The 22,429-nt window shown below is 39.7% G+C and overlaps 1 protein-coding gene across 1 annotated transcript; it reads right to left on the reverse strand.

Moving 5' to 3' along the window:
* Positions 1–472: 472 nt before the first annotated feature.
* On the reverse strand, positions 473–22,194 carry plpp2b (phospholipid phosphatase 2b). Its single transcript, XM_055049563.1, has 6 exons — positions 21,691–22,194; positions 7,855–8,006; positions 7,413–7,675; positions 6,961–7,018; positions 5,080–5,256; positions 473–4,323 (listed from the first exon to the last, which is right to left on the reverse strand). The coding sequence occupies exons 1-6, from the start codon at positions 21,764–21,766 to the stop codon at positions 4,165–4,167; spliced, it is 885 nt and encodes a 294-aa protein (XP_054905538.1). The 5' UTR covers positions 21,767–22,194; the 3' UTR covers positions 473–4,164.
* Positions 22,195–22,429: the final 235 nt, after the last annotated feature.

The raw sequence follows: 22,429 nt of genomic DNA on the forward strand, positions 1-22,429 counted from the left end.
CATTTCATCTCAATTGGTGCTACATACATAAATTGAATTGAAAATTGAAAATAAACTGAATTGAATTAAAGCTTTAAATACAAAATACTGAACATATTTCTGATTTTTTGTAGTGAAGTCTAAACAAATATTTAGTACTTGGTGGATAAAAAAATTTTTTTCGCATTTTTTCTGCTCTTTTCCTTCCCTCAAATTGTAAATTTTGAAGAAAAGAAAACTCAGTTTTGCAAACACCATCCATATATGAGTGAAACCAGTAATGGATTGTTGCAAAACTAAAACTGAAGTAAGCTGACACAGTGCCTTGCACAAAACCAATCTCTTGAGTTGCAAAACTGCATCCTGGGACACAGCATGCATGCCAAAAGACATTCATCTCCTGATGGAGCAAAAACTATTTATTCAAACTCCTTCTTGTGAAATTCCATACACAGGAAAGTTAGTGAATAAATACGAATGAAAGAAAAATACATTTGAGGGTGGAATACAGCTTTATTTAAAACTCTCAAGGTTGAAGACTGTAGACATACAGGCTACACCTAAGTAAAGATAATATGAACAACAGGTACAAAGTTGACAAACGTTATAAAGTATGAACACTTTAAAGAAAGATAAAACAAGACACTGACACCAGTTAAAACTCTTGGTTTGCTTGAATATAGTTTATTTATTTGACGCTTGTCTGGCTGTGTAATATGTTTGTTAAAAACAAGAAAGGGCAGAACCAAGCACCACAACCAATACCTGTTGTTGATTCATCATCTAAAGCCAGAATTCAGATCCCAAATTATGCCACAGTCAACTTTACTGTGTTAGACACAAGCTAGAAGGAAAGGCAGTGGGAACTGTTGTACCAAGTGACCAAACTAATAATAATTAGCTATAAAAGGTCAAAACAATACATTTTCTCTCATTTTGATCATTCAAACCATAGCAACATGTTCTTTAAGAGAGGTTGTACAGTATTGAGTGTGAGAGAAATTTAAAGAGTTACAATTTAGCATGCATGCAGCTAAACTTTTGATTACCACAGCTACCTCTGCCATGTTGGATTTTGAGGTCAGAATTGGCAAGAACATTTTTTTCATTGCAAGTCAGTATTCTGACTTCTGGGGGCATTAAAGTGGATAATTTCGGAGAATTCAGACTTTATCGTCCAAATGGAACAATAACTAGTACATGGGATTTTCTCCATCTTTACTTTTTTTCTCCATGTATTCTACCTCTAGCCAGAGGCCAGAGAAATTAGTAGTCTGCCTGATCTTACTTTCAATCCAGCAGTGATCTCCACAAAAGACTGGCCCAAAACCGGATTCCAAACCTTAATAAGAAAAAGAGAATTGGAGATTATGGGCCCATAAAATTTGAGCAGAGCAGTTTTACCATCTTTAAAAACCCATTTGAGTCCATCACTCATTATCACTACGACCACTCTGAAGACCAAACATGGCAATTGTCCTAGACCTGGTGCTGAATCAAACAGACAAGCCTGACTGGCTGAAACACAACTATGGAATTTGAATTATACAAACATAAAAGTATATACACTCACAATCATCTTTTATAAAGTCTCATAGCATTAGTAGATACAGTATTTGTGGCTCATAGTGGCAAGCAGATGTGATTGCACAGAATAACTTCAATAAAGCTGGCATTTCCAGCCTTGTACAAAGTGTATAGAAAATTTATGTCACGCATAAATAAAACAGCCTTTTCAAATGGCTGTCATGTCCTTCTTTGACGATTCGTAAAATAAAACAATAAAATTAAACAAATAAAGAAAAATTGGTGGTCAAATTTTCAACCAATGTCTTTAGCAATATAGTGGTAGCAGTGTGGTGCATTAAGTCGCACTGAACTGGAAGCTGTGAGCATCAGTAACTTTACCGCTGCAGTCCAATTTGTCCCACATGGGGAAATATAAACATGGAGCAAATACTCCCAACCTTTACAAATTAAAAGAGTCAGTTTTAATAAAGCATATATATATTAAAGAGCATAAAGCATGTCCATAGATGCATCTCAATGATTTATAATTTTATCAAACATCAACCTAGTTCAATATTTAAATGCAAAAAGTAAACCTTGTTTTATATAGATATATGATGCAAAATGCCACATTTAAAACCTGCAATTTTGTTAGCTTTGATGATTATAGCTTCTAGCTAAAAAAACAAAACAAAAAAATTTGTCTTAGAAAATGTAAATATTACTTGAGGCCAATAAGAAAATGTTAAATATGAAATGGTTATTTTCCAGTCATGTTGAGGCCAGGACAATCATGTGAGTGGTCAAGCAGACCAGGGTAAATCACAAAGCGTGATTGCTAAGATACTGGCCATTCAAACTGCAGTGTACAAGCTGAGTGGAAGAAAAAAAGTGCAGTTTAAGAAATGGGTGCATAAGCAACATGGTTGCTTGGATGACTGCAACCTTTAGAGGAAGAAAAGGTTTTGCAAGACCTTGGGGAGGAGAGTCACAAGGCATGGACTGTGGTTGGAGTCAGTGTCAGAGTCACCACTACATGGACTACGACGTTTCATTCCTGGTGTTAAAATACTCCTGAAGCAGATGTCAGAATTATCGCACCCAGGCTACAGAGAAAAATATTTTGGACTTAGTTTCTAAGTGCTCTAAAATTGATCCTAATATCACATTTTAGAGAATTTCATGCTTCTCTCTGCTGATGAGCTATGCAGAGATGCAGATTTGAATCACATGCAGGACCTGGCACCTACTCACACTGCCAGAAGTACTGATGCCTTCTTTAATTACCATAGTATTACTGAGCTGGATTGACCTGCAAGTTCTTACAAGTCCTATAGAGAAAATGTGAAGGATTTTCAGGTGGATGACTGAGACACATGGCTCAAGAATGTAAATGGGCTAAAGCAACCTGGGTTTCCTGACACCCAAGAAGCCCCATTCCTGCAAAATGAGCATTGACCAAATTATGCATACACTGTAGAATATGGGAACATCTGGACCAATGTGTGTTTGCTGTAATCATAAAAATCATCACTGTATGTGATGAATCCATACGAGGTTAGCTCCATGATCTGAATTACTTTGTTAAATGACCTGATCCAAGAATTTCAAAGTCATTGAGATGCACCTGTGTGCTTTAAAGCATCCGCCGTTCTTAAAGGTTTTGTTTCGTGTCACTGAAGGTAATCCTTTATTTTCAGTAAAGTCTCGTCCTGGGTAAGTATTGAGTTGTTGCTCATATTGTTTAGTGAAAGTTAAGACAGATGGTTGCCTATCTGAGGGCACAGTGGTGTGCAGATACACAAATCCATCTTCATTAACTCGTACAACATTGTCTTGTCTCGTGAGCAGTTTAAAGTGTGCTAAAAATGTTGCTAATATGTAAATCAAACCATATTTTTACAGACATTCATATTTGAGTTGTAATTCTCTCTCACTGCAAACAGGTCAAATCTTTACACACAAAATTTAAAAACACCGGAACAAATGCAAGCTTCAGTTAGTCAAATTTTCTAACACTACCATTTTTTAATCACTTTAAGAACCTATTTTTAGATATATTTGTTTCTTTCAAGTTGCTAAAATTGCATTTCAACCACATATTCCATTATCGACCTATGAAAAAAAGCTTGTCTTACAAAGTAATTAGGTTACTAGATATAAATTAACAAGTGCAGATTTCTCAGAAGCAGGCAATAAGCAGGGGGACATCAGAGTTTCTTCTCAAGGTTGCAAGAAGGCACACACTGTGCCTTCTGGGTGTAATTTGCTTGCGACAATATGAGCAACAATTATTCTATGTGGTTACATTGAACTACTGCTTTGCTACAGTGAGTTTAGAGTCCTCAAAATGCAACTTCAAGAAAGATGCATGGAAGGCAATGCACTCTCTTCTCCTCTACAAGGAAAGCAGAGTTTATTGTGTTTTCCTTGATAGGGGTGGTGTCCCCTCTTACTCATTCCAGTGGAGCAGATGCAGAGTGAGTGGTTGAAAAGGGAGAAGAGGAGCTGATGAGCTCATGAAGTCAAAACAAAATGTAACATTTCCAGAATTGGAATCGAGACTTGAACTAAAAGCAGCAGACCGCACAAACGGAGCTGCAGCTCCTGCGTCAGAACCTATTGCACAGGTTTGGGTGTCTGCAGGCTGCAAGCCAAGGGAGCCGACGCCTCTCATCACAAGGGGCCGGGATCGTTGCGGTAGTTGCAGTGGTTGCCGTGCTCAGCGTCTGCAATCTGCAGGCTCGGCTTCCTCTCCAGCTCCTCGCCGCTCCCCGCGTCTGGGCTTGTGCCATGTGCATGGCGCTCCTTGAAGAAGTCGGACACAAAGCCAACCTGCAGCGCGAGGCGGGAGGAAGGAGATCAGGCTGTGAGACTGTCGGTCATTTAGGAGGCATTTTTCTCAGTGAGGGTGAAAAATAAAATGGCAAGGCTGGAAATTGTGATTACATCTGTTTGGAAAGGTCTGTGCAGTGCTGAGTGACACGCCAACACTTCTGCGACTCATGTATGAGAGGAACTCACAGAGAGCACGGCTAACTTCTGAAGGTATAAAATATTGCCTCACATCGTCTGTTTTTGCACGCAAGGAAGTGGAGGCCAGAGACATGCATTAAGGCTACAATTAATCAAATATGCATAAACTGTGCCTCTTCACAATTTCAACCAGCTGGTTGAAGCGACTAGAATGAACACACCAGCAGGGAATCGTGACACACTATTGATGTTTTACACTCCTTCAACTACCAAGTCACTGTCGACATTTAATGAAGCTAAAAAAACGCTTCATCAGTGACTTTCAGCACTGGAATGAGTATTATTAACAGTAAGAGTTCCATTAAACATCTCACCCTGTTTGGTTTTCCAATCATATATTCCCCACTGTGGTGAGATTTAATGTTAAGGTGTCATTAGGCGAGGTTGAAGTCACATCAAACCAGACAAAATGTCAAAATGCGAGCATGTTTTAAGCAACCCAAACAAGATCAAAGACGCCCCCGAGCAGGGTCCAGTTGAGTTATTAGCTGCCTTTTTGGGAAGTCTGGCGTGTTACTGTGTTTGCCTTAATAAGACGTCGTCTAGGAGACTCACGTTGAGCACGGCAACAAGCGCTCCCTGCAGCAGCCCCACCACCACGTCGCTCCAATGGTGCTTGTAATCAGAGACTCGGGTGTAACCCACGTACACCGCGAAGGCCACCAGGAAGAACTGGATGGTGGGCCGCAAAAGTCTGGCCCACTTGGCCGCGAGTCTGGCCTGCACGTACAGCTGTGATGGAAGAATAAATGGAGGGAAAGACCAGTTAGCAAATCCGAACAACAGGAAAGACATTATACAAAACAGCTTGGATATTTATTTTGATTTGCCCGATTCACTCTGACCCGAAAGAATTGCCATCTTCCGATGTTGCAGTAATGCAAGTCTTAGTTTGGACCCTGCTTCAGCACAGCTGAATAAATGGTTCAAATTACTCCTCAGAATGTCTGCAAGGTCTGCAGAGCAACTCATTTGATTCAGGTATGTGAAACCAGCTCGTGAGGATTGGAATTAGCCATATCTGACCTATAGATGTGATGAAACAGGTCCTTCTGTGCTCCATCAATACCTTGTATGACATTTCTTTGTGTGTTGTTTTTGTTTCTCGTCTTTATTTTTATGCATTTGACACACGGTTTGCCAGTGGAGCTAGAGATTGAAATTCGCCTCCCATCAATAAATCACTTACTGTAGTTTTTAAGTGGATGTCATGTGGGCACAAAAAAGTCAATTATGTGAAAAATGTCTGTGTGCCTGCTTCAAAAGTTAAACAGACTAATACCAAAACACGTGTTGAACACAAATATAATTTATATCCACTGTGGATGAAAAAAAAACTGTAAGTGCAGGAGCCTTTTTGAAGGAAACAGTGGAAGCCAAAAAATATATGAATCTGGCAGCTGCATAGTTTCTTCTCAGCTGCTGTTGAAGGTGTAATAACTGGCGTCACACTAGCGTCCTCCTGCCACAAGGCCATACTTTACACCATAGAACACTTTTTAAAACACAGCCCACAGGAGACAAATACGATGTGACTGCTCAGCTCTGTTCTTTCTGTCTGGAAGTTCGTCAGGTTTTGCTTGGTCGAAAACAGCACAACACCAATCCTTTGGCAAACATCCGGCTTGAGACCTTCTGCCCGCTACAGATTTTGATAGATTTAAAAGATGTACAGCTAAAAATAAAAGCTCTGCATAGCTGTTTGCAGCTGGCCTCACTTTCTCAAAAACAACAAATTTCTAATGCTACTATGAAGGATTTGTCGATGCCTGTGATAGGGAATATTAAGGCGATGAAATATGGAAAATGTGGACAGCTTGCTTTTGGGGTGAGTGGGAACGCGCAGAATGTGATGTTGTTTACATGGAGGCTGGGCGGCAGCGCCATTAGCCGAGCAGAGCTTAGAGCTGACCTTCAGGAAACAGCCACAGCAGCTATCTTGCTTTGGTTTGTCCACTGGATAACAAGGTGGATTATTTACAGCTGCAAGTAAACGGGCAGCATGTTCTCCTGCAGACGTAAGAGACTGCAATGCAAATGTGATCAGGTGGACATAAGTGGATGTCATGTGGGCACAAAAAGCTGACAGCTGACAGCCAATACCCTTTCATTTATGTGACAAATTGGTCAGTCTGCCTTAAGTCTTGATTTTCAACCCGGTGCAGTAAGGAAAGTAGGGGACACTGTCTCCACTCATTGACCTCCTTGCCTTATTTGTTTTTGGGTTGTTTTTGTTTTATGTCTACTTATTTATTTATTTTTTTTATCTGGGTCCAGGGGACTTTTCTACCGTTCAACAATTGTCCATTGATAAGACATCTGCAAACACGAGCGTCTGGGGACTGGAATGCCCGTTCCTGAAGCAGGTGTTTGCAGTCTGGCACTGAAAGCAGAGATATGTCTGCACTGCTTTCAAAAACTCAAGGCTGCACTTACCGCCAGGAAGAGCATGCAGTACATTCCAAAGGAGGAGTGTCCAGAGTAAAAAGATAATCTGTGGAAAAAAAAGAGAAAATTTAATTAATCTTCTAGAGAGTTTATTGTTTATATCTTTCAGATTATTCTTCCATTTTTCTGCACATTCTTTGTCATACATAGGCATTGTGAATTCAGTTACAAATTCTTAAGATAGGCAGAACCTCAATATGCTATTAGGCTTTAAAAGATTGGAGTGATATTGAAACCTGAAGAACTATATAAAAGTATGACGTAAATATGCCTGTCATATTTGGAAGATGAAATGGGAATTGGGAAGTGAACAGGTTTAGTTTGTAAACTTCTTCTAAAACCCGTTCAATCACCCATTCATACAGTCTTATACTTGGTCTTTATTGCCCACTGCCTCCTCCCAGTTATGATAGAAAGTACAGTCATAGTTGTTGTCCTACCTTGACTCTGTGACTTCATGTGACGGGCCTGTGCAGTTGATTTCCAGCATGTATCCTGTGCAGTTCTTCGGCGCGCACACGGCCATAAAGTTAGGCCTCGGACGGCCGATCGTGAACTTGGCGATGTCTGTGAGCGACTGGCTGACAGTTGCGCCAAACACAAAGGTTCCCACCACCTTGTAGAGTGCTGCTAGGTACTGATTAAACTTTGAATTTGAGTAAATTATCTTTTTGTGGACTAGATAGGCTTCTCCAGAGGAGATCTGTGGAAAAGTAAAAAAAAAAAAAAAAAAAAAAAAAAAAACATATTTCATTCAATTGGAACAATTTGTACTTTTTTTATATTCACATTATTTCCTCAGCTCACCATATCAGCTGATTAAGCATCACCAGATGTTTTTAAATGACTGTTTATTTTGTGTCAATTTGAGGAAACACTTACAATAATGACAGTGCAGGTGATGGTCATAACTCCCATCATGCTGTGGGAAATGGTGTCCGGTTTGAGCGGGTACTTGATGCTCTCGTCGTCACAATGAATCCCCCGTTGATAAGGCTTGAACCTAATGGTCAAAATGATGGAGGGCAGGGATGCTGAAATATAATCAGAACAATAGAACAGCAGATTAGGAAACATATTTTGGATAACGGTCATTTCTGGAATAAGACGGCTCCATTTTGCTGCATTGCACAAAGTGGATAGAATGATGAAATGGGATGTATTGATCCAAATACTTGAATGTCACTTAAACAATTAATGACTGTCAAACAAATTAGTGTTCCAAACATCAACAATTCCAAATTAGGGCTGTGGATTAACCCAGGCCTAATCCCTACTAAGTGTTTATGGGCTGCACTTAAAAGCAAGCTCCATACCAGGAAACCTACTGATTTAAAATGATATTAGAGATGGATTGGCCATGAAAACCAGAGTAGATTTTATCCGGTTTCAATTTTTAAAAGGAAAATGTCAAGAATTGAGTATTTTTTTTCATTCTCATTTCTACAAGCTGTCAGACATAGCATCCCTTATGTGCTGGGGGAACAAGAAATATTTAGTTGAGTCTCTGACTGTTTACTTGTATTCCTTCTTGCAAAGCTTTTGCTTTTGAAATAAATCAATTAAAAAAAAGAGACAAGGAGGGTGAAAAAAAAGAGCATAATTCTGGTAAATGTTAGGTTGAAATGTTGAAAATAAACAGAGGGGAAAATATTTCTATCATCAGTTGGGTGTGTCTATAGTGAAAGAAAAAAAATGGTTCTGAAAAGTCCCAAAACACTACAATTTCCAAATGCTTTAGTGGCGTCTAAAAATAACACAAAGTAACAAGCATGATGTCATTGAGTCGTTCAGAAACATCCACCCCCCACCCCAAAAAAACACATCAGCTCTAATGTACATCCATATTCGTTTTCTGCTTTTCATCACCACAATCTATTACAGCTGCCAGGAATTATAACTGCTGCTAGTCTAATGCTGTATCCTTCCTCAAGGTTACAAGACGGAGTTGTACGACTAGAGGAGGATCCCAAAAGTATGCGGGTGAAAGGTCTCAACCTCAACAACTCCAAAGACAGAAATTATTTATCCGACCTTGGTCTTTAAGGAAGTAGGGTTGTTTTCTGTACTTTACCTCTTTAGAAATTCCTGGTTTTAAGAACCCATTTTATTTTGTGGAATATTGTTGACATTTTCGATTTTCGTTACAATAGTCAGAGCGAAGCTCCTGAAGGTCTTAGCCCTTCATAGGAATGCAATTCTCCACTCCAACATCTACCACCGAGGTAGTGTTGGGGCCACTGGAAACACCAGGCAGCTGCGTATTAAATGAAAGAAAAATAGCAACGAAGAAGCACTGGCTGAAATGGGGAAGTGCACTTGCCAACGGTATTATGTTTCTTTGTAAATTCGTGGAGCGTACCCCTCCCATTCCTCAGAAAAATGTCTGCAGCTGACATAATTCCAGCGAGTCTTCCAGTGAGACTGACTGATGAGAAACTTTGAGGAGAAACGCCGAAAGGAAAATACAGTAAAGTGAAGCTTTCTGTGTTTAACTCCACTTCAAATGATGAATGGGTGGGTGAACAGTCCAACAAAAATAAAAAAGGAAGACGTAATAGTTTTTACGATCACGGAGCCTTAACTTAGGTAGAGGAATCTTGAAAGGCAGAGTACACAAATCTACCGAACTCTATCATACGATCATTCAAAAATCCAACATTAGTTTCAACTTTAGCACACCAGAGAAAAGCTGCGATTGTGAAAATATGAATTAGGTTTTGGATAGCTAGCCATCTGTAATATCTGTGAGCTGCGCAAAACCAAGTCAGAGAAAGCATAAAATGTGGAAGAAGCCACCAAAAGGAAACTGAAGTTGATCAATGACTCATTTATTGACGTGCTTCACCAGAAAAACCTGTTGAATTGCTTTTAAGAAAGCAAGCAGCGAATCAGCCAGTCATACGGTTTACCAAACCAAGTAATAATCAGCAAGAAGGGAGAATCTAGGGATTTACAATGCCAAATGAACTAGTCTAAGTATTTCATAAACCGTTGATCTGGGATATTAATTAATAATCATTGCTTGACTTTAGAGAGTGGTATGAAAAAGAGAAAATATCTGCTGAGTGGCAGGTGAGCAGAGAACGTTCTTGTTGATATCAGAGGAAAACATTGTCTGATGTGACGAGACTCTAAAGATTCAGACGGTAGAGTCAGAATGTGATGTGAACTGCAGCCTGCTCTGTGTTTCTTTAAACACCACAGCCATCCGGAGTGTGAATGCTGACCACTTCCATCCACTTATGCCCACAGCAGATGAGGGCATCCTTCAAGTCAGAGCTTCCTTGCCAACCCTAACCTCATAATTCAATATAACTACCACACATAACAAAAAGCAGTGGCAGCTGCAGCAATTAACAACTTATTTGCACTTGTAAAGTTGAGAAAAATCCCACTGGTTTCCTAATTTGCCACTTCAATACAACTGGGTTGCGCTTCTCTTTAGTGATATATTAAGAAATGAAGCTGCAGCACATGAGGCTTAATTAGAGCGGTGTGAATTGTCTTTTATTTTTATTTGAAGAGTTTGCTGCTGTTTTACTGCAGTGTTTAAAATGAAACACTGCAGCCGTATTTATATAAAAACCAAAAAGCTATTAGAGATGTTACTCAATAAAATAGTTTTAATATTTTCTGTAGGTGCCCAATATACAAAAGGCCTTCGATGCATCAGCCCCTGATTTGTCCTGTTATGACTCGTCACCGTCTTTTCCATTTCAGGGAGAGACAAAAGGATAAAAAAAGATTTAAATAGAAGACTTGTTTGTTTCGCATCAAAAATGGATTCCAAGAGCTGCTAATGCATTTTTTGGAGAATATTGTTCTCCTCATTGTTATTGTGGAGAACAATTACAAAAAGCTTTAAAGATAACGCTTCCTGTTGAATTGATGCTGATGGACTTTTTCTCCGGGGACAAAAAAATTGCGGAAAGCCACAGACAGTTATTTGCCCATTTCCTTTTACAGTCCTTTTACAGCAATTAGTCAAAAGCTAGTTTTAGAAAAACAGGATATTAGAAAGTTCCTCTCTGGTTCGTCACACATTACAAGTGCAATCATGGATAGATTTAGTAATAATAAAAAAGCCACAGATTGAGGCTTTAGTTGGATGTTTTGCATTTCCACACTACAGGAGAAGAGCAGGGTCATCATTTCTCTCTTACATCATCAAGACAAAATACAGAAGAAGCTTTTTGCTGCTAACAGAACAAATACAGTGCTTAACAGAATGAAAGGCACAAAACTATAACTGAATTCTAGAATAGCTGAGCTTATAAAATAGTAAAATACTCATATTTCTATCTCTCACAGCCTCTTAATCTTGTTTAGACATGCAGGGAGGTTGGAGCTGAGAGGAACATGCAAAGAAAAGTTTGGACTGGGATTAAGCACAAGCATTTCTTGTTTCACTGATAACCGTCTAACCACCATTCGACACTCAAATCTAATATGCCAGCAAAGAAACAAGAACCACTCAATTAAGTCTGCATGCATCTGAAACTCCATATTGCTGCTTCATTTTTAAACCAACCACACTTTCTTGCAAACGGCAGCTGCAACATCGACCACCTACAGCAATACCAGACCTGCAACCCGGTTTGCACATTTACCAGCCATGTTGTAGATGTGTGACTGTGAGGTTGTAAATTTCCCAAAACTTTCCTCATGGAACCAGTAAAATGCTGTCTCAAACAACCACATCCCAATGTTTAGTCAAGTCTGCAGTATTTAGCTAAGCCCCTTTCTCAGGCACAGCAGGAGGGAACCTTGATGTAAATTTTACTGATGTGGCTTTTGGAAGGCGGCTCGTTGATTTGCATCCTGCAGCCTGTTTCCAGCTGGAAGGAGCAGAGAAAGCCATAAAGAAGATTAGCTCATTTTCTTGTGCAAAGTTTCACATCAGATGAAATGTATTCCAAATGATGATGTTATGACAGTAACTGTATGTGATCTAGTTTCACAGTGTTTCAGCAAAATGGCAGTGTTCAGAAATGAATAAAGTGCTCCAGGTACCTCTGGAAAACAAATGTAAACACCCTTAAAACGAATTGAGTAGAACTCCCAGTGACTTGCTTAGTTGCTTTAAACTTTCATAATGACTCGAATCATAAAAATAGGAATGTTTAGGTGAGCACATATAGCCTTGAAGACAAGACTAAAACATAAACGAGTCTCTATTATGCACACAAATCAAACTAAAAGTGATTAAATGCTTTTTAAAACGTCCAAGACGTGCTGATCATCTCAAAAACGTGTAAACAAAAATGGATATTATACATGATAACCATCATTTGTAATCATGAGATGCTTTACTTTCCCATATTAAAGTATAATTAGTACTTTATAGTGCAATAAAGTTAACGTTTTTCATGTGTAAATGAATAAATAAACAGCAACAAAACAACTGAACTAAAACTTCGATACTGAGAGAAAGGTAGAATGACTCACATTTTCCCCTTCTGCTTTCAATAAACTGTTCAGAGCAACAGAAACAGAAAATTTGTAAAATTTGTTACTTGAAATATTCCCCACAAGCCACTTTTGTGTTTCCAAATTCCATGTATTACAAAGTCAACACACTCTTCAACCTTCAAAAGGTATATAGCTGCAAAAACTACACATATCGTTTGAAAAGTTACCCAAATTTATTCGGATTTCAGCTTGTAATTTATTGCCAAGAATTTTTATAATAAAATAATCTCACCAATTTCATGTGAGGGCAAAGCAATAGGGCAAAGCTATTTGGACATGCATATGCATATTACATGAATCGTTTTTAATCAGTGGTACGCCACCCACATTAGGTAAGCGAGTTTTGCACTGAACTCGCTTACCAGCAATTGTGCAGTAATTTACTTCAGTTTTCTCTGCTCCAGCACATCATGAACCGTGTTTTATGAACCTGCTATGAAAGTTCCAACAATTCACCCAGAACATACACGTGTTTATCATTTACCTTTTAAAAGGATTTTGTTACTCGTAAATCTTCAGTAAACATCCTCTGGTTCTGATGAGAATCGTTGCCAACGGAGGAATTTGCAGCAAAGTCATGCTAACGTTGCTTCTTTCCATTTTGACATGACTCACTGATATTTCAGCTGAGGGGTTCTTTAACATAATACCAAAGCATAAATTTATGCTTATTTATTCAATATGCATAAATTAATTTTGAAAAACAGGAGTAAAAATGTTGGACATTTTCTCTATTCAGTAAACGCATGTAATAAAATTAAATAAATCATTATTCACCATAATGATCATAATAATATCCATGTGAGGTTATGATGCTGCAATAAAACATTATATATTTTTTTTACGGATTGCACATTTTTAAGAAAAGGTAGTTTTGGCGAATTTTAAAAGCAGCCAGACATTTAAATGCCAAACACAAGATGCAAGTTTCAATTATACTCCATTCCAAGTGCTCCAAAAGTTCTATATGTAAATTTTAGAAAGATAAAATAATTTCTTTTTGCATAGGTGGATGTGAATATATGTTTGCTCTTAATATAGGTCACGAGAACACACGAGGCACACTGTGACAAAAAAAAAAAAGTTTCCGACTGACATACAGCTCTACAGCAGCCAAAACATTATTTTTTTTAATGCAGTGAGAGATGTTTGCACTGACATAATAAAAACAAGCTGAAACTGGAAGGTAAGCCAAAAAGGAAATGCTTGTTTGACCAGATATTAAATCAGCAAGTTTTAAAAGGTTAGTGTAAGAGTGACCAATGCAAGCAAAGTCAATACAAGTGTTTGTTTAATTATTACAGCATGGTAAATAACACCATGTAGCTGAGAAAAACAGACAGTTTAGGCAACACAAAGCATAGTTGGTTTACTTCAAAAACCTTCTAGGTTGGAACCATTAATCATGAGACAGAAAAAAGAAAGTGAAAAGCTTCAAAGAAATGAATCCGTCTACAGAAACACGCTAACTTTTTCTACAGATCAACCTCACAAAAGTCTGAACAACTTTTGAGTATGTGTTTTTCCCAGCGAGTCATAGGCTAATGCTTGTTTTGGTTCCCTTAATGTTTAATAAATCCCCTTAGCAAAACATGGATTTTCTCAGTTAGCAACACCATTTATAGACACGGTGAAGTCAAGACATCTGGCATTAAAATATTCTCACCGGGCTTGTGAAAAAAAAAAAAAAAGATTAATTTTTCTTTCTCGTATATTAGGCACCTCCGTGTCACACTTCAGTTTGTAAGTCATAAATTACAAGTTTGCTTCTAATTAAAAAGGCTGAGCGAAAATTATGTAAAGGCTCTGACGCTGCTGGTGTGGTAAGCCCTGAAGGTGTGTGACCGCGTGTGTGTGTAGCGTCTCTCAAAAGCGCTGGACCCCTGTGGATAATATCTGCATAAGAACAAACAAGCCAGTCTCTTGAAACGCAGACATACACAAATCGCAGACCAAAATAGACCCACTGGCACACAAAATGGGCCTCCGTTGCACCGCGACACAATCCCACAACCCAAACGGACATTTCTGAAGGGCTGCCTCAGCTTTCAAGAGCAACTCTGTCTGATTCAGACTAAACTCAGAGCCAAATGTTTCTGTATGAAGGTGCAGCAGGTGGAGGTCTTTATCCTGCTTTGACAGTCTGAACTGCGGTCAGAAACCTGATCTACCGTCTGCAGATTTTAATAAGAGCCTGTCTGAATTGGCGGGGTGAAACCCACTTCAATTCAAAAAGCCACCCTTTAAAGAGTTTGGCTTCTCTTTTGAAGACAACTCGTCTTTTAGTTCAGATGGCTGCAGATTAGTTGATCCAAGGTGAAGAGGCGTCTTGGTTTCGCTCCGAGATTATATGTTTACAAGGTGTTCATGGGAAGTGCGGTCCGTTCTTCATCGAAGCCCGTGGGTGAAACCAGAGAACGATGCTGGAGCAGGATGTCCGTGCTGACGTAGCGTTTATCAACACTCTCAGCTTTTGACAGAAAAAGAAAAAAATAAAGAGTTTTTATAAACAGTGTTTTGGAGAAAAGTAAACACATTCTCGGAGTAGTGCAAAGTTTACACTAAAAGATCTTAAGAACTTGAAAACAACTCAAAGTGAAAATATTGATGTGTTCTTGTATTCGTTTCATTTTTTTAGTATTACTAAAATAAAATTTTGTGAGAAATCCTAAACCTTTTAACATTATTATTATTATTGCTTTTCTTAAAACTACAACAAAGCATGCAAAATATTAGTCATCTGTAAAATATTCTGGTATAAAAATCGAATTATTCCATTAGAATCCCAGAGAACTGAGCTTTACAGCAGTGGACAATCCCTAAAGTTCACCAACAATAAGTTTAGGAGCTGAGGAGGGCTCAGCTTTCTCTTTCACGCCTTCAACAAATGTCAAGTTCTGCTTTCTTCTTCTGGTGTAAATATAGCTGCTTCAATGGGTGCTGCTTTATTTAGCCGATGGATGTGCAATTATCCAGGACCACAATCGCAAACGTGAGCCAAACTAGAGGCTTCTCACATTCTCTCTCTGTTTATTCCCCTGTCTTCCCCTTCCTGGTCCTCCTTCTCATATCCACTTCGCTGCCTTGCTTCCTTTCAGAGAACAGAGAGGGGGACATCACGGGTCAAGCTGCCATGTTGATCTGAAAGTTGCTACAGTGGCTCACAGCAAGTCACACATATACTCCTCTGGCGTAAGCGACTGCACCTGCGTGACAATTACTTTCCCTCATTTGAAAAGCCTGTAGTCTGGGTTTTCACTTGACCTAATTTCAATATCTTTGTGTGTGTGTGTGCGTGCGCGTGCGTGCGTGCGTGTGTGTGTGTGTGTGTGTGAGGGCTGTTCCCATGCCCCCGGGGTTGGCCTGCTTCATCTAAGGCTTTCCTTCAGGGTCACAGCTGGAACATTCACCCTTCAATCTGACTCCCTTCACTCTCATTTCCTGCCTTTTCCACATGAAGGTCACTAAATGAGTTTCCTCTTTCTGGATTTTGTTTCCCCGTCAACCTTCTTTTCTTTTGTTTGCCCTTTTCCTTGCTAGGCTCGCTTCTTCAAGCCATTTCTTCCTTTTTTGACTTCTCATTCCCAGATTCCTCGGCGAAACCCTCCAGTCCTTTGACTCCCACAGAGAAGAACTGATCAGGGCGCAACACTTCTCGTTCTTATCTGTTCTGCAGCTTCCTCGCAACAGGACGTAACAGTGAATGAAGCGTCAGGTGACGTTGTACTTCTTAAGTCATTTTGCAATCAGAAAACATCAAACCCTCCCTCTCTCTCCGTCTCTCTCCAACCGACTCCCAGGACTGACTCATATGGAAGGCATGTGCTGAATCTACTACCTCTGTCTGTGTTGGCCTCTGAAATTCCAGTTTGAACGAGGAACGCCCAGCCTCACCGGTCACACCAAATCCTGCTGCCGCCACGGCCCATTCTTTGTTTTTTAATCCCAGTGTTTGGCTCCGTCCATCGTTTACGCGTGCTTTGCTGCAAGCAGAGCAGAAGGAGACACAGAGCTACAGGCAAGGTGGGTAGACCAGTGTGAGAGCAGTTAAATCTGTGCCAGAAATCAAAAAGTCTGGCTTTGGAGGGGATCAAAGAAGTAGGCCACACAGGTTTATTCCTAAACCAGAATGGTCTGCAGGAGGAGCTTAGAGTGGCTGTGGTGTGTGAAAGTGCACTGCATGGTGATGACCTCCTCTGAATTTAAAAAAAATAAAATAAAATAAAAAGACAACCCACTGCTGACTATCGAAAGATTTATCTCCTTTTTTTGGTGTAAAAGGAGTTGAGTTTTTCATCACAGTGCAGACCCACTATACTGTTGGCCTGAGCTACCAAAACAAAACAGGCTCTGGCTTCATTAACTGGGATCCATTTATAAACGTTTTATACATTTTCACCAACGTTTTTGAAAACAATAAAAAAGAAAAAAAAGATTTGATGCTTTTTTGTTTTCATATGATAAGTGCTTAAGTGCTTTCTGTTACAAAGAGCTGTTTGAGTGAGACAGAGAGTAATGGGAGCCGATCATCCCGCCGGTTCTGCAGAAGACGATTGTTTATAGAGCTCCAGTAAAAACGCCAACCAAAGGAAGATAAAGTAGTCCATGTAAACTGACTTTTGAACAAATTGATGTTTCTCCCCAGAACCCAAACACTGAGCACGAGAAAGTATTTAGATGCAACCATCATGCAGTCACAAACGGACTTTCTGACTCCAGTTGTCAAAGCTTCGTTTCGGCACTTTGAGACTCTGAACAAAGAGCTGGATATAAATAAAAACTGCTGAATTCTTTGCGAGCTTGTTCATCAGCTTATAAACACATAACTAACAATTTTTACCTTTTGCCGTGTGGTACAGCACGACCTTAATAATATCTACATGTCCAAGTTTGACGATCAGATCTTTAACTCAGTGGGTGCAGGTTTAGCTGTCCTTATTTGCTGTGCTCTAAGTGGGATGTTTTTTTCAAGCCAAATTGCACAAGAAGGCGATGGCCAAGTTCAGGCTTACCAGACTCAAAAGCCAGGCATCTGAAAATCTGAGAAGTTGCCCTCTGCTGGTCAGTAACAGTAATGCAGACCAAAGAAAAGATCTGCTATTTAAATCCATGCTTATATAGGGTTTGCCAGCAACTTTTGTTCTTCGGACCACCCAATATTAACTTTGGTTAAAAAAAAAAAAATCTTGGGAACTTTGGTTGTTTGTCTGAGGTCCAGTTTCCATGACTGTTGCTCCCCTGAGGAAAACTATTCCCATAATGCATCCTCACTGCCTTTTCTCTGAGAACGCAGGACAATCAGTCTTCCCAACAAAGCCACATGACAGGCCTTGCTTTCCAAGAAATGCAGAAACAGCTTCAACATTGAACAATCACAAACAACCAGAATACTTGTGCCACGTGAAAATAATAAACTTAACAGCATAACACATTTAGAAAGGCTAAATTGTTTAAATTACCTTGTATATCTTTAACAAAATGCAAAAGTGATGTTCATAATTCTTCCATTTCATGCAGCGAAATGGAAAAAAAAGAGAGAAATATCTGAAGGAACAGGTTTGTCACACTATACATAATGCTTTGTTGTTTTGTGCAACAAAGCATGCACACATGGAAACACAAAGGAGATATGATCCCACAACAATCAGAGCATCTTTTACAACGCTCGCTGTAGAACGGCTGAGTCATGCAGCAATTCATCGCTCCCGTGACTCCTCCACCTGTAGCGCTGCATCTACAGGACCTTAAGCTGTGGGTAGGGAGAGGTTGAAGCGAGGTTGTGCTGTGGGCCCACCCCCTCTTTGTGAGCATATACTCACACATACACGGGACATGAGAGGGGGACGGGATATATGCTGAGGAATGACAGAAGGGGAAGAATAGAGAGAGACAACCTCAAAACAAACCTGGCAACAAGTAAGACGGCAGGACTGGCAGATAAGTCAGTCCTGCCGTCTTCCTTAGAACTCTTCGACTTCTAAGGAACAACTTAGAAGTCGAAGAGAGTCAAGATCAATGTTCTACTGCAACCTTTCACTGTGTACGTTACCATAAGATTAATAAGCAGACAACGGATAATCCAGTCATGTGTCATCACTAGCTGTTAGTTTGATCTCGACAGGAAAGGGTGTGATTATCAAAGAGCAGGCCAAGAAATTGGTATCAAAGCTGCTGTCTTTCTCAACAGAAGACCGTTAAAGAGGCGTGGAGACAAACAACAAAGCTGGAGGTAATCTTCGATCATCTTGGCTCAATCTTGGACTGCAGGAAAATGGAAAACTCTCCAACCCCAATTCAAAGCCCAGGTTTTGTTTATGTTAATGGTCAGCCTAATTACAAGACCCGTCGAGCAGTTATTACACAGCAGGGGCGACCTCATATAAGCTTGAGGTTGGTTGGCTCTGTGTTTGCCTGGGTGGGTGACGTGGGTGGCAAAAGGGAAGTGGGGTGAAAAATAACGGGTGGGATACGGGGAGCCGGACCGGGCTGTCCGACCCAACCCAGACGCTAATACCGGATGTGTTCAGGAAATATCTGCGGTCCCAACCACTTAACTTCCACACCGGGAAATTATTAAAAAGCTATGGATGTGGAGCATCATTGCTATCTTCATCCAAAGAAACAGGGATCATCTTAGCTCTACTAGGCCTGGAAAAACCATCTGATGGAAAACTTCTGCTGCATAAATGGAGTATTTGGGTTAACTTTGGGTCCAAAGAGTTTCTCAACTAAATTGACTTTAAAATCTCAGATTTGCAGCAATTTTCAGGTATCTACAGTCTTCAGTGAATAATCTGACATAAAACAACCAAATAAAATGTTACATTCATATCTGTCAAAAAAAAACAAAAAAAAACAAACAAACATGGTGGTGGAAATTGTTCTCTCGTAGCATTTTCATATGTTACACTAAAGGTTTGAGTATGAAATCATTTAAATATGGCAGAAATCTCCATTAGCTGAACTCAGTCAGAGGTTCTGGTACAATCATTTTAGTCATACTGCGTTTCAAAGTTTCAAGTTGGATAATCCAACATAATGTTCTTTAAAGTCAAAATTAGGCCCAATAAAACCTGTGGTTTTAGAGTAGCCCTGAGTTTGAAGCCTAATATGACTGCAGAGCAAATGAAAGTGCATTTAAAGCCACCAGAATAAGCTGTTTATGTGCACTCCAGATGGTTTGCATCTCATTAAACAGAGGCACAAAAAGCGCCTCTGAACTAAGCAGTTTCAATTCAAAATGCCACGCTTTTTCATAGTAATTTTTTCCAGAATTTTGTTTCAATTTTTTCATTGCAATCCATTAATTATTTAGGCATTAAAATGTTTGGCGCAAATTGCCTGAATAAACATGTAAAAGGGAAAAGCCATGAAGACCACATACTGTTAAAATAAAAAAAACTAAACAACGAACAGCAATGCGAGATCCCAAAGTTCACCCAAGTAAAATCTCTCCACTGAAAATCTGCTTCTAATTGTGGCGATCCAGACTCAGAAATTAATGAATCTCTGGATTTAATATTGTGAGACACTTTTATCATGATCTCTGTGGTGGAGGCTGTTCTGGTTTGCACAGTCAAAGAAAAAGATACGTCTACAGAAACTCGCCATTGGTTGGCGCTCTTGATGTGCACAAGACATGTGACTCTTGTGCACAAACATCAACTTCTACTTCCAGCTGTCTGCCTGAGTATTGTTTTATTTACCCTAGTTTATTAATCACAACACTAAGAAATCTGAAAATATGACTTTCACCCTTTGGTTGGTGGAGAGAGTAAACTTTACTGTTTGATTAGAAATCAAGGCAAGTTTTGGGCTTTTCGGTGAAGCATAAAAGCTAAAATAACGGAAGTACATGTGTAGTTAAAGTTTGAGACATTTAAAGAGAATACATGATTATTCAACCCAGATAGTAGTCACAAAGAATCATCGAAGAAAAGAGAAAGAAATCTGCTTTTGACCAAAAGAAGACATGGACATTTGCATAATAGTAAAGTATCCAGTTGTTTGTATTCTTCCATATCCCAGTGGGACTGTCACTAAACAGATTATTTTCAATACTTTGTCACATTTTGGAAACACACACACACAAAATAATTAGTTAAAAATTGCTTGTTTATATATATATATATATATATATATATATATATATATATATATATATATATATATATTTTTTTTTTTTTTTTTAAATAAATGTGGTGGTATTTGGAGAATGTATTATTTCCTGAGTTGGTACAATTTCACCAGAGCACTATCTTACAGAGGGAACAACTTAACTTGACCTCACATCACTGCTCAACTGAACCCAGATAAATAAATAAATAGAAAAACTGAACAAAAACAAAAACAGTATCTCATCAAAGCATGATCACAGTGGGGCATCTGAAAAATGACTTGTACATAGTGATCCTGCTGAGGATTTCACCTCTTTGATCATCTTATAGTACATTATAAATTCATTTATATGTTATGATTTATTTTCCCATTCTTTCTTTTCATCTTTTTTTTCCACATTGTTAAAGGAATTATAAACTCGTCTCCCGGTTCATTGCTTCAGAGCATTTTAAGTCCTTTTTCGTTGTTTTCTAAATCTTAAGGTTTTGGTCAAACTTCCATTTTGAGTTTCGTCCTGAATCCCATCATGATTTACCTTCACCTCTATTTGAAAACTTTGTTTCATTAAAGAGGAAAGAATAAATAACATCTGTCTGTATAGTCCGAAAAACAGCCATGCGCTGGGCTGCAGCGGAACCCCCCCAAAAAGCAAACAAAAAAAGAATCGAGTAATCGATTCAGCATGCCTGGGGACGATTCTTGGCAGACCAAATATTTAGGCAAATGAGGAGGACGCGGTGCGCGCACATGCGTATCGAATTTCCATAAATAAACATCGAAGTTCATGCGAGCTCTTTTCAGCTTGGGGGCATTGTTTTTTTGTTTTTAAATTACAAACCGCCTGAACCACGTCCAGCAGAGATCTACAAGAATCCACTCACGTCGTTGGCACAAGACGCTTCTTGATTCACTCTTATTTGACCAATTTACCAACAGCAGTTCAGAAAACGCCGCTGCCGCCGTCAAGCAGCCAGAGCAACGCCGAACCCGGTCGAAAGGATCTGCAACCAGAGTGAAGAGATCTGACTCGCAGATGAGGATTTGCTGACAGCAGCGAAATCCAAACCTCCGATAAAATGAGCGGAGACCAGAGAGACGCGTTAGAAGTTTGTTTTCATGACTTACCGAGCAGGACGCACACCACGTCCATCGCCACGCACAGCCACTTCTTCATAAAGTCGGACATGTTCTTTTTTTCCATCAAAAAACAAAGTAAAAAAAAAACTTAAAAATATCTACTTGCTCAAAAGAGTAAGCAAGTGCATTTGCGTCCTCCCGCTTTGAAATCAGATCTATTGAAATAAACCTGCAGAACTGGCTCTTCCGGGATCCTCTCCTTTTGCCACTACCTGTGGAGGCTCTGGCCGCAGAGGTGCGTGATTCCTCTGGACCTCTCGCGGCGCGTTTCTGAGCGGCGGACGCGGGGCGAGATTTCAGAAATCCGGCGCCCCTGGGTGCGCATTACTGCTCTGGAGGAAGAACCCGAGGCAGCAACCAGAGTCTCCAACTTTCCTCAGCGCTGGAATCTGTGTCCCGAGTCTGGAGTGTTCGCTCACAGCGCCGACCTGCTGCTGGTCCCTCCTCCTTCTCCTCCTCCTCCTCACTTCCTCCTCTTGGCTTCAGCCTTCTTTTTTTTTCTCCACCTTTTTACACACAGCGACCAAGGGAGCGTAGGAGAACGCTTCCCAGCTTTTCTCTCCTCTGCGGTCAAGTAGTGAAGCAAAGACAATTTAAAAGGAGGGGAGGAGGAATCTGAGAGCTGCAAACTGGATTAAATGAGCAGGCAAAAGTGAAGGGAAAGGTCTGCAAACTCCCCCTGAACGAGATTGTCTGGATTGTGTTGTCAAATTGTGACAGAACTAAG

This window comes from Poeciliopsis prolifica, unplaced genomic scaffold, assembly GCF_027474105.1.
Source record: "Poeciliopsis prolifica strain line A6 unplaced genomic scaffold, Auburn_PproV2 SCAFFOLD002, whole genome shotgun sequence".
NCBI lineage: Eukaryota > Metazoa > Chordata > Actinopteri > Cyprinodontiformes > Poeciliidae > Poeciliopsis > Poeciliopsis prolifica.

Excerpts from the sequence above, each read along its gene's own strand:
- plpp2b (XM_055049563.1), bottom strand. The coding sequence starts at position 21,766 with ATGGAAAAAAAGAACATGTCCGACTTTATGAAGAAGTGGCTGTGCGTG. Across the intron at positions 7,676-7,854 it reads TCACCTGCACTGTCATTATT|ATCTCCTCTGGAGAAGCCTA; the intron begins GTAAGTGTTTCC and ends ACTTTTCCACAG. Across the intron at positions 4,324-5,079 it reads CGCTTGTTGCCGTGCTCAAC|GTTGGCTTTGTGTCCGACTT; the intron begins GTGAGTCTCCTA and ends CTCGCGCTGCAG.